Consider the following 15,277-nt stretch of genomic DNA (forward strand, 5'->3'; position numbering starts at 1 on the left):
CAGCAGCGAGCCAAAGCGCTCCATGAACGTCTACGGAACGACCGTAAATACTTCAGTAAACGCGCATCCGATGTAAACAGCGGCGGGGTTGATCGCGGTCGATCAGGTAGGTTTTTATCCAAAACAAGAAACTTTATCGCCAGTGTGGCCGTCGTGCACGCGAGAATGTAACAATCGCGTGTTTTCCAGGGGATGTGATATTTCAACTGTTTAACTAAATGTTTACAGTTATTCATGCTGGATGTGATGCTACAGTATAATAATATGCTGCTCAGGGCAGTAACGTAAATGCATCAAGTGGAAATGTGATATAATCTCGTGCTTGTCTTTCTGTGGTTGGAGGAAACCATGATTGTGAAACTTTGGGTATTGAGATTGGTCGTCACGTGAGTTATGCCTGTAGCATCGATGCTCAAAATGTTCGTGTGATGCTCTCAGAGACACAGAGAGGACCAGTACGATATAAGTTTGGGGTTAAATGAAAGCCGACGAGACACGGGCCTTGTGGTCCTTACAAACCAGGCTTTGAGTCAGTCGGTTCACGGTCGGTTAAATATTTGCAATGAATGAATGAATGATTTGGCTGGTTATCACATTCTTACACGAGTTAATATTTCTTTAGGCTGGTTTTTTTTTAAAGGTACATTTTTAAGCAGACATCACGAAGTCTTGGGTGGAGAAAACACAGCTGAACTTTAGTTGAACCCTGTAAAGGTTAATTTAACCGTTTGATGTGTATTTAAACTGGGGAAAGTTGTCACAATAAAAACCTGCTATTAAATAGGATGTTTGTTTATTACAGAAGCAAAACTGAGGTGCTGCATGCTTTCTGAAATTAGATTTTTATCCAGGGAGGGAAAAACTCCCTGTTTGTGGTTTTGTTGACATAATGGAGCGTTTGTCTGCATGCTGGTGTCTTAAATGACTAATGTAATAAGGATTCATTCCCAACTTTGCCTGTTTCATGCACTAACAGGCATGTGTGCACAGTCAACTCTTATAAACAGTAAACAATAAGAAAACATGTTGAATCACGCAAGCTTAACACTGAATGGGCAAGTAAACATTCTGCTTATATTAGGCTGACAGGAAAATGTGGCTCTTCACACCTCGCACACACGTCCTTGTGTTCTTCTGTGCTCGTCGCTGTGGTTATTGACACTTGTATATCCAAGAGCTTCTGGTTGTTTATGGAAAAAATGAGGCGTGCAGTCTGTGTAGACACACATGCTCCTAATATAGAGTTTAACTGTGGAAAGTAATACACGGGTGTGTCTCTGGACAGTTCAAGGCAAACAATGTGATGTTTTGTGTTGCAGAACCCCGCTTGCTGTGTGCTGACTCACTTTCGAGCGTTGCATTTTGGTACAGTTTTACAATTTGCATATGAAACTATATTTGGATCATCATGTCTGTGAGTAAATCCTGTAGGACATGAGAAAGTCTCTGTAAAAATAAATCTTGATGATGCTTTTGTATTTCTACATTTTTTCCACCCCCCACTACAGAACATCTATAGCATCTTAAAGGGACAGTTCATCCAAAATTGAAAATTCTGTTATCTTTGTTCTGCTGAACACAAAGGAAGATATTTATAAGTATCCAAGCACATCTCATCCCACATTGACTCCCACTGTATTTATTTTCCCTACTAGGCAGTAAACAGGGGGTGAGATCTGTGAAGTTACTGACATTCTTTCAAATATCTTCCTTTGTGTTCAGGAGAACAAAGAAATGTATACAGTTTTGGAACATTTTGGGATGAACTGTCCCATTAATATTTTGCTTTCATTACTAATCATGTTTGTCTTTCTTCAGGAGAAATTTAAGTGGCTGGAATGTTAAGCCCAGCGTATCAAGATTAGGGCAGTTTGTCTCTGCCTTTCCAACCAGATGGGTGGAGCATTTAAAAGACCTGTCTGGAAATTTTTTGTTGACTCACACTAAATGTTTGACATGAGACGGCATGAAACACTCCAGACATAAACTACTTCAAATTGCAATTCTTTTGCTCATTTCTATGGTTTCTCTCTTAATTGTGCGAGGCTATTTAACATGACCAGTTTCAACTAAAAAGTTGTATGCGTTCATGTACGTGAAAACTGAGTTTTGGGGCACTGAAAGTCTCAGTGCAAATTTTTGCTGTGTAAACTCTGAAGAGGTCGTTTTCCCAAAAACGATGATGACATACATTAAGCATGTGTATTACGCGTTCAGTCTGTAGGCATGCGCAAGTATTCCCCAAACATTAATTGGCGGCATCCATGATGGATGTTTGTGCCGCACCACTACAACCAACGGAGAAATAGTGTTTATATACAAAAACCATAAACGCACATACACGCTGACAAAGCGTATTAAAAGCACGTTTAGATTAAAACAGGGTATTGCGTGTGTGCAGGCACGTAGTGTTTCTTTACAGCGCAGCAGCGCCATCCACTGACCTGGCATGCGTAATAAATTTCCTTTAATTTATACTCCCAGAGTTATGTTAATGCAGATTGTTTTGACAATGCTGTCGTGTGTACGTGAAACCTTTCAAAAACGCGAAGGAAAAAAAATCTGTTATTTATCGTGTAAATGTACTCTTCTGTTGCCAGATCAATACTGTTCGACCTTGTTTTTTTTCATTCCTCATTTTCAGTGCTTGTCCTTCAAAAGAGACAGTAAACATGTCAAAGTGTTGGAGAGAAAAACTAGGCATATAAATCCTCATGAATTGAATGGTGGTTGTTCCAGTTAGAGTTGCACGTAAACAAAATAATAAGTCAAGATGTTGAGTCTGAATGACGCAGACCAATCATTCAATTTAGAGAAGATGACCAGTTCATTCAAGTCACAGATTCAAGACTTCATCTGTTCACAACTCGCATAATATGTTTACTGTTGTGACAGTACATTAATTATAGTGTAAAGATCTTTGCTATATTTAAAGGTGTCAAGAACTGGGCTTTTTTAATTTTATACTGTTGTCTGAGGTCTACTTATGAAGGTCTTTTAAATAAACTTCAACCACACATTCCTAATATCAGTATCCAAAGGAAGCGACTGTGTTCTTCCACAACCAGCTACTGCACTGTATGTTGCACGGTTGTTGCTCATTTTCGCACATATGACACGGTGCTATCTGCTCTAGAGAACCCTTCACTAAAGTGACAGGGTTGCCAGATCTACACAGAAAAAATAAGCAAATAAAGACAAGAAGAAAATAAACCTTAAAATGCTAATTGTTTATAAATTTTATAAGACCAAACAATTTCAAAATCTGCTCCTGACCATTAATTAAGACCCAAGTGCCGAGGCTTTATGATCGAAGCCCAAACAACAAGAATAAAGGGGCTTATTCATAAAGAACATGGCAACACTGCAAAAGAGCAGCGGTTTAGTTTAAAGTTTTAAGTGACAGACAAAACGAATCTTTAGCCAGAAATGATGTCGTTATGCTGACTAGTCCGTCAATCATCACAAAAAGTAATTTGCGAACCAGTGGGCAGGAAAGTAGTCGTTGATATTCTTCAGTTGAGGCGTTCAATGATGTCATTCCAGGAACTGGCATTCGCTGGGTGTCCATAGAAGTTGACATTTCAGTAACAAGGACGACTTCAGTTCTGACACTTACAGGATGTTCGTTTGAATACGATGAGCTTTCATATAACAAAAGCCCATGTTAAAATAGATTTCTTAATTCATGACACCTTTAAAGTAGATTTACAAATGTTGATATTTTAACACAGAATAAAAGATCCCCTGAAGAAATGTATGCCATTGATCTATATGTCCTAGTTCTTCTGGAAGAAGACAGCGTTGTAAAGGATAGACCCTGCGTCTCCCTGAAGAGCGCTATCGAGTGAATGAGATCCAGTGCTGAAACCTTACTCCAGCAGCACTATGAACGCTGGACGGTGGAAAATCTCTCTGGAGAACTATAAGATTAGACTAAAGCGGCGCGTAACCTGATAAACGCTGTAGTTACCCCAGTAAATATTTTTATTTCATAGAAGCCGAGGGACCAACGCCAAAAAGAAACACAGATGCACGGTCCAGACGCCTCATGCTTTAGAGAAGCTGAAAGTGGTTTGTTGAACAGATCGGGGCGTTTTCAGGCCGGGTTGTTTGTCGGCTCGAACACGGATCGTGCGTGTTATGTTAATGAAGTTTGGGCTTATGGAATGTGTGTGTTGAGGAGGTTTGTGGAGAACAGAAGCTGATTCACAGCATCAATGGATCTATTGTGACATGCGATTTAGCTTCTTCAGCATTACTGCATGTCTTATTCTGACCCCCAACATCTTATCTGACATTTCACATCCTCTTTTTTTGTGTCATTTGAAATCACGGCATTGTGTAATAGGACTCGAAGAGGTTATATTTGAATATTTCTTAGCTGTTTGGAATTGACCAGCGGTCAGGTGATAAGAGGTGTGTGTAACGGTCAATGCTTAGGGAATACAGCAGTAAAACACGAAGCAGAATCTAGCGTCAGAACCATGTGTTGTACGTTATGCTGATGGTAGTTTTTAATAATAGAGTTTGTTGTTGACAAATGTTCATGTTTATAGACACTGGGGAGATGGGGGAGTAATCAATAACTTGTATAAGTGATTTGTGGCTTCACCACAGGCCATTCAGATTTTATAGAGATTTCAGGAAAGTGTGAACAGAATGATGTTCATCTCTGAGAGCTCATGAATATTCCAGCGTTTTTTTTAAATGGGATTTATCTTTGACAACAAATCCACCGAAACCACGCCAAAGTAACGAACAAACTAGTTGTTATATTTGGTGCCAAAATAGTCAAATTGCCAATTTGTATATGGAGATATTTTCTGGATGCATACATTAAATTCATATCATTAAAACGCATAAAAAAGTGACTGTGCGGTTATATTTAGGTTAATTACATTTCATACTTTGTCACATGATGACTGGAGAATCTTTCGAAAAATGATTTCTCAGTGGGTCAGTGAATAAGGTTTTGACTGCTGTATGTTTGAAGGAAAAGCTTCGGTTGTGCCCTCCGGACTCCAGCGGTTTGTCCTTTTGCACTTTCTAAGAATCAATTAAGGCTTGAACAATCAAAGGTGTCCTGAGAGAGTAAATGCACCGTTTCATTGTAAAACCCATCCGAGTGCTTTTAAAAGCCTTGAATTCATTATTCACCTGTCCTTGTTTTTCCTCGGAGTCAAATTTTTTTCCATGGCATGGTCTGTTGAGGTTGGATTGAAGCACTAAAACCTGGTTAGTTATTTCAAGCTGAAATGTGATCTTGACTTTTATTTCACAGACCTCCTGTCTTGCCGATGTCGCTGCGGTCATCACGACAAATTTATTTTTTTGTCCCATTGGCATTGTGTTCCAATCAGTAGCTCATTTAAAAGACTTCTCACGCAATGTTCTTGTGTAAATCTAGACGAAACGCCTGAAAGTAAGTGACATGTGATCCGGTTGAGAGTTAAGAAGGTGACTTGAGTTGAGTCATCTTCCGTTTGTTAAAACGCCCTCTTTACTCAAAATTGTAGCAAATATTTACAAAACAAGTTTCGTTTCTAATGTCATCTTATGAGAGTGAAATGTCAAGGATTTAAAGTCCTCCTTCCGTCGAAACGTAATAGTATGAGTAAGACCAGACGTCAAGGTTTTTTCATTTATTGCTCAGTCGTATTTTGTAACCAAGCAACAAGCTAGCAAAGTCGAACAACTTCCTTCCAGAAGGTTTGGAAGATTTGAAAACACTTAAGCTTAAGAACGGTGTCACCTTTTGTTTTATTTACAGATATAAATTGTGCATTGATTGAATTGTCCCGTGGTGAGCGAAGCAAGAGCCGAACAGAAGTTTCACACTTTCATCAGTGTTATTTCAGGGTGTAATTCTTTCGAGTCTGCATGTCAGTGTGTGTTGCGTTTCTGCCTCTGAGGAACGACACGAGAGGAAGCCGGGGGTGGGTGGGGTTGTTACAGAAGGCCTCTTCTGTGTCCGCTGCATGTGAGCGAGGAGAAGGGAGGGGCCGATTACTAGAAAAGTTTAGATGCTAGAAGAGGAACCAGCATTTTATGTTTGGAGTGGCAACAAGAGCAAGGCGCAGGTGGATTTTGAATGGGAAAGGTAAGTGTGAAAATAAGTGCGAATGTGTAGCTCATTCATGTTGGGAATATCTTGGGAATGTTTAACAGGAATATTTGTAGTTTGTACTTGAAGTCACAAGTATGCTCATTAATGCATTTGTATAAAAGATTATAGCTGACGAACCCTGAAGTTATTCTGGGGGAAAATGTAGTTAATGTATAGCTCGCTTCTGTGTCAGTTAGTATTCTTAGAAGCGCATGACACATTATGACTTTGAACAGGTGACGCGCGAACCATCAACAATGTTTTGGATTTCATACTTCATCAGATTTTCCATTTCTCTCACTGAAGATTTAACACACCATTTACATTTGTTATGTATGTATGTTCCCTGGAAGTATATAATTACTTCTTGAAATGACATGTGGGAGATGTAGTTCTCCGTCGCATGTTTGTAGTCGTTACGAGTACTCTGTGTGGCATCTAAATATACAATAATCATTGTGGCTTTAAGCAGGTGGACAAAATCATTCTTGAGTTCTTCTTAATCCATTAGTCGTCGGTTACCCCTGGTGTTTGACTTTAACTGTCATTCTCGGTCTGGATATCTTCACCGTTTCACCCCCCTGAGACTGTACACGTGGCATTCGCAACAGCTTGAAACCACCCGGAATCAAGACCTTCGGGTTTTTAGGTCTGCGTGTGAAATACGTTTGAGTTTGTACATATAACATATCCCAGTCTACATCTCAAAACCTATAGATTAAACATTATAATGACTAGTGGTAAAGTTTGTGTTATATCAACTGATATTGGAAAAAAACAACGATATCTCACATTCACATACAGCCACACAGGAATATCAGCGTGGTCCAATTTTCAGCATCAAAAAGCAATAGAAATTTGAACGGTTTCAGTTACGTCTACCATTATAATGCATCAGCCATTTACCATTAAAACCCTTAGGAAATGGTCTTTACAGACCATTACTGTGATGCCGTGTGGGTTCATGTGTGATGTTGAGAGATGTTATCTCACTGTAGCTCTTGAAGAAAAACTACAGGAAACCACAGTTGCAGTATTTGATCCCCAACTGCCTGGATACATCACCCAAAAAAAAAAGTTCTTTTCTCACCTTTTAGTCGTTCCAAATCTGTATACATTTCTTTGTTCTTCTGATGAACACAAAGAAAGATATTTGGAAGAATGGTTATAAGCGAACAGTTCTTGGCCACCATTGACTCCCATAGTAGGAAAAATTACTTGTATCTTGAGATATTAAGGACAACAAACAGTTCTGCGGCACTTTTGACTACCATTGTCATTTTCCTACTATGGTAGTCAATGGGTCCAAGAACTGTTTGGTTTCAAGCATTCTTCCAAATATCTTTCTCTGTGTTCGACCAAACAAATAAATGAATACAAGTTTGGAACAACTGGAGAGTGAGTAATTCAAGACAGAGTTTCCATTTTTGGGGGAAGTATCACTATGATGACTCTGGAGGAGAGCTTCATGGGCGGAATGAAATTTTATGGAGGGTTAGTTTGCAGTCAGTGACTGTAACAGGAAGGGAGATCCTTTCCATTGTAGTCGCTGAATCACAGACCCTCCCACAACTGCCTGTGCTCATTTCTGCAACCTTGAACCCATTACTGGATACACATTCTATGAATTCTTCATAGAAGGTTAATCCGTGCGAGTGGTGTTTAATGTTGAAACTGGTGATCCATTGAGCTATGAATGTTTGCGAATGTACTTGTTATGGATAGAGTGAGCAGAACGGCTTCTTCGAGCTTTATTCTAATGTTGACTTGTTTGTTGGACATTTCTCTTTTTTGCAGATATTACCCTACTCTACCCTATTTAATACTAGATTTGTCACTGATGTATAGTTATCAATATTAGTATTGAACAGAATTACCCATTCGGATGATCAAATTGTGGATGGTTTCGTTCCGTGTCAGTCAGATCCTGAGCTCTACATGCGTGTCTATACAGCTATTGCAGTTCTGTCGTACTCGTTATCACAGTCATTATATCATTCATAATTATAAGTTATGAATCAGGCAAGCATCACTTTGCCTACAGAAGAAAGTGTTTTCGTGGAGTCGGAAACACTCCCAACATCTCAACCGGTGGCCTGGATCCTCACTAACACAAGCCAGATGTTGTGTGTGACGGATAGATTCCCTTCCCCCTGCTGTTGTAATGCAAACAGTTCAGCCACACCCTCAGAAACACCTACGTTCGGCTGATGCATGTGCTCCTTAACTCAGTGTTTGTCTGTCGGAGAATACAGCGGATTAAAGGCGGCGCTCCTGCAGGGAATGTAAAGTCTGCTCTGCACTGGACGAAAAGGAAGGATGTAAGTACAGTTACAAGTGCTTTCAGACAGTTGTTTCACTGTGCTGAACAGCTCGCTGGACGTTCGTTTCTCTGGGTTTCTCTGCTTCTTCAAAAGAAAATGTCTTTCAATTGTGTTTCGTTTCAACCTGAAATCGTTTAGGAGAAATTAAAGAAAAGTATGGAGGTGTGAAAATTAACGACTATGATTTTGCTTCACGCGACAAGCTCTGACATGTTTCATATATCCTGTACTACCTGAACAGCTTTCCCTGTTTTTTCTTTCCAGAACAGATGCATGTGAGGCGTTTGTAAGGCAGCCGTCTCAGGATGACGAGCGCAGGAGAAAGCGTCCATGTGTGATGTTCCACCTCTCTCCTGCGCGCTGCGGGGCTGGTATGAATAAAGTCATGCTGTGGTCGGAGGAGACGGTCTCTGTCTGGCTGACGGATCAGGGCTTGCAGGAATACGCTGAACCTTTGAGGAACTGTGACGGAGCGGCTTTGCTAAATCTCACCGCAGATGATTTCCAGAGACCCCCGCTCTCCAGGGTCACGTCGGACGGCGGCAGGCACCTCCTGGAAAAGATGGAGACGCTCAAGATGGAACATCAAATCGACGCGCACAAGAACGGACACGCCAACGTGCACGTGGTCATGAGTCATGATGGGAACGCCGGCAAGGTTTTGAGGAACGGTGCTGCAAACGGCTTCCATAAAGAGCTGGTGAAGATCACCATACCTGAAGCCACTTCTCCTCAGTTCCCCGCTGAGTGGGGGAAGACGGCGGTGGCCCTCGTGTACGCTTTATTCTGCTTCGTGATGACCACCGTCATCATTTCGGTGGTCCACGAGCGCGTGCCTCCTAAGGAGGAAACTCCGCCGCTCCCTGACAAGTTCTTTGACATTTTTGAGCGAGTGGAGTGGGCCTTCACCGTGTGTGAGATAAACGGAATTATTCTGATTATCCTGTGGATTATACAGTGGAGTCTCCTGAAACACAAGTGGGTTTGCACAAGTCTGTAACCGTTGTGTGAAGATTGAATGTTTGTAGTTGTGAGACGTATTCAACCAGAAAACTTGCCTTTCACAGGTCAATCGTGGGTCGGCGTTTTTGCTTCATCGTGGGGACGCTGTACCTGTACAGATGCATCACCATGTACGTCACGACTCTTCCAGTGCCCGGCCTGCACTTCAGATGCTCTCCTAAGGTGAAAATCTCACGTCCGCATCTCACGTGTTGACATTGATGAGCAAAATTACATTTATCGCCTCCAAACAATTTTCTTACAGCTTCCGTTTTACCCCAAATTCAAAGGATACTTGGCATAAACAAATCTGTAAATGTTGTAAATACTTACAATTGAGGAGTTTGTTTGCAAAAACAAAAAACTGCATTTGGGTCGTTTTGATTAAGTAACAATGACTCGAAAAATACAGCTAACTGACACTATAAAAACATGATAACAAAATAAAAGACATGATTTTTGAAACGTTCAAAATAAAATCTTCTTTTACTAATATATTACCAAATACTTATAAATATTGTGGTACTATAATGCTATTTTCGTGACAATTTTTGCACTTACAACATAAAATGAAAATAAATATTATTTATGAATAAATAAGTCTTAATCTTGCTTTATAGCACAGCTGAACTTTATTTTGTCTGTATGGTTTGTTTTAAGATCCAACCGACTTGACCTTGAACTTAACTGTGGGAAATACTTCACAATATTATTTGTTTACTGTACATATGACGGATTGTTAGGTGGTTTTGCATTTTAGTTCTCTGAACTTTCCTCCCGAAACCATAGCAGTGAAGCCACTGTTACAGGAAAGGAAGGACTGTCGACAGTCCGTGTTTCCGACCGTTGATGTGAAGTATTTGCGACCGTTCTATAAATGTCCTGACAGCGGAGGTCAGAAGGGGACATATTTCACACCGCGTGGAAAAGAAAATGTGAAGCGTGTCCCTTCGTTTACAGTGTTGAGGAACGTGAGGATGGATTTAGTGTGGTGACGCTGCTGATGAGGACGGGAATGTTCGCTGTTTTTGATGTCTTTCTGGACATTCTGACAGTGTAATGTTAGCAGTTTGTCATAGACACGGCCGGTCATGTGTGTGGGGGGCGGGGTTAACATGTGACGGGCAGAGGCTCTGTGTTGGGTCGAGTCCTTCATCGTTTTAGTATGTTGTTAATGTTAACTGAATGTCAGAAATGAACAGCATGTGAAGCGCAATTTAATTGAGGAAAAGCAACCGATGTAATGATCATTTAGCCATACATTACATACACTCCTGGACAAAATTTTAGGATAACTTGTCTAAAATGTTTCTCATGATCTTTAAAAAGGTGTATGTTTCAAAGTTTTAAATGACGTTTGTAGACAATAATAGCATTTCTTTCATTAAAACAAAATGATAAATCTTGTTATAGCAAAAAATATGTTTGAAATGGATGACTTGGGCCAAATAATGAATAAAAAGCAGCCATAAGACTCCAGCACAGATGGAAAATCCTTCGATGCTTCGCACATTTGTGGCAAAGAGTGACTACAATAGATGCTAAAATCCATTTATTTTGGATGCTTTTAGTCACAACAATTGTGTTATTTTATAGTTTTGTTGGGTTAACCGTTATTCTTAAAATATAAATAAAGAATGAGTAAGTGATCCTTATTTTTTTGACCGTTTTGTTCTATTATCATACTGTTTGTTTGAAGTTTAGTTACGTTTATTTTAAACTGCTTAAAAACTATAACAAAAACTGGTATTTTTTATCTTTTGCAACAGACAGTTGGTCGACTAATATTGAGCTTCGATGTTTGTGTGCACCGCAAGACTAGCAGGAAACGTTTATTATCAGGCCCACCAAAGTTCCTGTTACAACCTGTTCCTGTTTAATGCCGTTACAGAAAGAAACTTCAGACATAAACTCTTTGCCTCAAGTCTTTTGATGCTTTTGTGTTGTGCTTTAAATGGACCGTGTGTTTGTTTTATGCTCTGTCTTGATGTGAACACATGACGAGTTTACAGAACTTCTGATATCTGAGATCCTGAATAGATCTTACAGATCTTATCATTATTTACTCTCTCTCTCTCGTTTTGATTTAAACCCATATTCTGTTATTTTACCACGACGAATAGCACTTTAGGAACTGGAGCCTTAATACAATGTCCGTATAAACTATATTCTAGAGCTTAACCCATATTCACTAAACCATTATTCACTGATAATCTTAAATTTGGACTTCAGTCCGCATTGTTTCTGTGTGTCATGTGACTTCGGACCCGCACCACAGGCTTGAAATTCAATGTGTTCAAGGAAGGAGAACGGCAGGTGGTTCATGTTTGTGCTTGTTCTGGCAGGTGCATGGCGACTGGGAGTCTCAGATGCGACGGGTGATGAAGATGATCGCTGGAGGGGGTTTGACCATCACCGGCTCTCATAACCTGTGTGGAGATTACCTGTACAGCGGTCACACGGTCATGCTGACACTGACCTATCTCTTCATGAAAGAGTGTGAGTGAGTCCCGCTGCTGACCTCTAGTGGACAAACGCATGCTAAACCACCACGTTTTTATGTGATCGATGCCACCTTCAGTTTAACACGTCTGGGTGTGAAAACACATCTTATATGATGACATTGTCACAATAATGTAAAAACACATGTAGAAACGGTGCATATTTTGTAACATATAATTTTTTTTTTTATTGAACTTGAGGTCGTTTTGGCCATTAAACTTACCTCATATGCTACCTTACATGACCCCTCTTTTTTTCTGCCGTCTCCCAGATTCTCCCAGAAGGTTTTGGTGGTACCAGTGGGGCTGCTGGACTCTGTCTGCGGTGGGAGTGTTTTGCATTTTGCTCGCTCATGATCACTACACCATCGATGTTGTTGTGGCCTACTTCATCGCCACGCGGCTCTTCTGGTGGTATCACACTATGGCCAACCAGCAGGTACGTCTGGTCGTTTCTTCTACAACACGCGTTTCATCCAGAGCTCAACCGATGTGTGATGCGTTTTAAAATCACGATCTCCGTGTCCTTTCAGGTGCTCAAAGAGTCGGCCCAGACCAACTTTTTTACCCGAGTGTGGTGGTACCGATTTTTCCAGTACCTGGAGGAGAACGTTCCCGCCGTCGTTCCTCGCAGATTTGTGATGTCCTTCTCCTGTAGGTCGCTGCCGTGGGGACACGTGAAGTACACGCGAATAGACTCAGACTGACTGCGATCATGCCAGCGTTTGGAAGAGGCTCTCCACTACTTACGCCCAAAGTGCCAGGAGATGGTGTCCCGGGCGTCCGCATGGGACTGATATTCAGACCTTGGAACTACGTCTTAGCGTTTATGGGGACGAGAACAGTTTTGGCTTTATGATAACTGTTGACAAGACTCCAGGCCAAACCAGACACGGTCAAGTCATTGTCGTCTCTCTGGTTGTGTTTCTGGATATTGCACATGGCACAATGATGCATTGCACAACAGCACCAACAAACGGCTGTTCACAACACAACCGAGCCAAAAATGCCAAGAGTTTTCTGAATAACTTGATTATGTTTAATCTAATAATGTTCTGCCCCGTTTATATGCACAAAGATATTTTTGTTAACCCAAGTAGAAGGTTACATTTTTCTACCAGACAACACGTGCTGTCGCAGGAGTATCATTTTTTTATATCGAGACCTACAGATGATGTATTTTGTTTGAATAATCCGATGTTCCTCAAGTGCCTTACTGATCAGTTTAAACAGTGTTCAGCTGTTATCGTGTATTCGTGGTGTCAGTGTTTGGGACCGCTAGCTGCCAGTGTCGGCATCTCCATATGCTTGAATCAGAAGTGTCTCTTCATCAACGAATGTAAAGAGCCAGTTCTGTTCCACCAACAAAGCTAATCCACACGTCCTTAACCATTTCTCACACATAAGGTGTTTTCAGTGTATTTATTTATGTTTTGACACGTGACCTGAGTTTTGCTGAGTCCGAGAGTTTTGATTCGTTCACGTGTCTGTGATTCTCTCACAGGCCAGAACTTACTATCTGTCCGTCGACTACTAAATACCACAAGCTGCTAACCATGATGTAATTGGGCCTGTTTCGTTGACCCACAAAATAAATGTCAAATATTAGCACAACATGACTTTGTTTCTTTACAATTGACCTTTTTTATTTGCAATGCTTATCACGTGTAAAGTGTGTGCATAATTATTGATTTTCTTAACATATTTTTTACCAGGCACATTTTACAGTTCTTCACCACATCAGTCAATTCATCAATTAATTGTGTATATAATACTTTATAAGTGATAGCAAAGGCTTTGTATCTAGAATGATTGGGTATTATTTCTTTTACAGGTATAATGAGTCAAAAAAGGCATTTAATATATACCAAATAAATAATAAATACTTAATTTGCTAGCTATTATATATTACTAATAAATGATTATAAACAAAATGTTTATGTAAAATGTGCCTGGAAAGAAATATGACCAGAAAATCAACTGTACACTGTACACTATATGCCTCAAATACTGCAAAGTTCAGATTCACTGTAAGAAATACAACAGTAATATTTCTACATGTATTTAGGAAAAGTTCAAACATTGTTTTTTATGGATTTTTCTCAGTTTCCATGTGTCTTGTCATGCTGTCAGTCTTTCACATTGCTGTTGGATGACTTTGTCACTCATGAGGTTTGATTTTATTAAACTTCATTAGACACTGGACTGAAATGGACACAATACGTCTAGAAATGCTGATTAAATGAAACTTTGGAATGGTCTCTTAATTTTTATTACGGCTGTATATATATATACAGTGCCTTGCAAATATTCACATGACATATATTGTAAAACTACTGAAATTTCATTCTGTTTGATATTTCATTTTAAAATACTAAAACTGAATTACTATAAAGTGATGTTGAATTTATATAAAAAAATATTTGTGAAAAATAAAGAAGTGATGTTGGAAATTTTGATTGCAACTTTAAGTCTCAGCTCTGTTGTAAATTCACATCAACTAGGAAAACCAGAGAGATGAAAAAGTGATGATGGAATAAATTGAGTTTATTCTGTAATATTAGTTTCATTTCAATGCTCAGTCTAACTTCGTCTGAATAGACACAGATTCAACAGGTATTGTCATACCAACATAGACAGTAAAAATTTGAGCAAAACCTGGAGAATAAGACCAAATATATCTGCTTGTGAAGACAATAACATCACCCAACATAAGATTAAACAACTTTAAGAAAACGAATATGAAGCAGAATGAAGAGCTAGAATGAAATGAATATAGAGACACTAGTGACAGAAAGTGATTCCAATCTTTTTGATTGATCAAACACCTCTCGTTTACCACGTCAACAAATTGTAAGACTGCTTGCAGCTATAATTATTATTTATCATTATCTAAATGCTATCCACGGTCAAAACAAACTTCATAAGGTCTTTTACTGTCTTAAATGTTGTGCAACTAGTCTAATCTAATCTGAGAGTTTGGTGAAATGGTGTCCATATAGAAAGCAGGCTATAAAACTGTTCAGTGTATTTATTACCTTTGTCCTTGTGAAGTATGCATCATAAGCTTGCACTTAAGTCCTTACTTGATTCAGCTGATCTCTCTTCTTGAAATCGACTCCATTCCCTCAGTTTCCTTTGAGAGCAACACGGGTACGTACAAATTGTAAGAATAGTTGTTTTAATCTTTTTTTATTAGCGATATTATAATGGCAGCTTACAACCTTCCTCTGTACAGTATAATATAAAAGCATGCATTGTTGTTTTGTATTCTGATTTCTTTTTTGCCTCCTGAAAAATGACAAACATCAATGTCTAAACATGTTTATGATTTGAATTGT

The 15,277-nt window shown here is 39.5% G+C and overlaps 1 protein-coding gene across 6 annotated transcripts; it reads left to right on the forward strand.

Annotated features, from left to right (window-relative positions):
- Positions 1–14,393, forward strand: sgms1b (sphingomyelin synthase 1b). Of its 6 annotated transcripts, none has more exons than XM_056771458.1 (6): positions 1–106; positions 8,698–9,411; positions 9,501–9,618; positions 11,781–11,934; positions 12,209–12,375; positions 12,470–14,393. In XM_056771458.1, exons 2-6 carry the CDS (start codon positions 8,771–8,773, stop codon positions 12,641–12,643), a joined length of 1,254 nt encoding a protein of 417 aa, XP_056627436.1. In that variant the 5' UTR covers positions 1–106; positions 8,698–8,770; the 3' UTR covers positions 12,644–14,393. The 6 variants fall into 6 exon arrangements, 5 of the variants coding, with proteins under 5 accessions (XP_056627436.1, XP_056627431.1, XP_056627432.1 ...); XR_008909402.1 differs by lacking the exon at positions 1–106 and adding an exon at positions 5,965–6,103 and having other exon boundaries at positions 11,781–11,938; positions 12,470–12,607; XM_056771453.1 differs by lacking the exon at positions 1–106 and adding an exon at positions 5,996–6,103.
- Positions 14,394–15,277: the final 884 nt, after the last annotated feature.

Source organism: Triplophysa dalaica, chromosome 17 (assembly GCF_015846415.1).
Source record: "Triplophysa dalaica isolate WHDGS20190420 chromosome 17, ASM1584641v1, whole genome shotgun sequence".
Taxonomy (NCBI): Eukaryota; Metazoa; Chordata; class Actinopteri; order Cypriniformes; family Nemacheilidae; genus Triplophysa; species Triplophysa dalaica.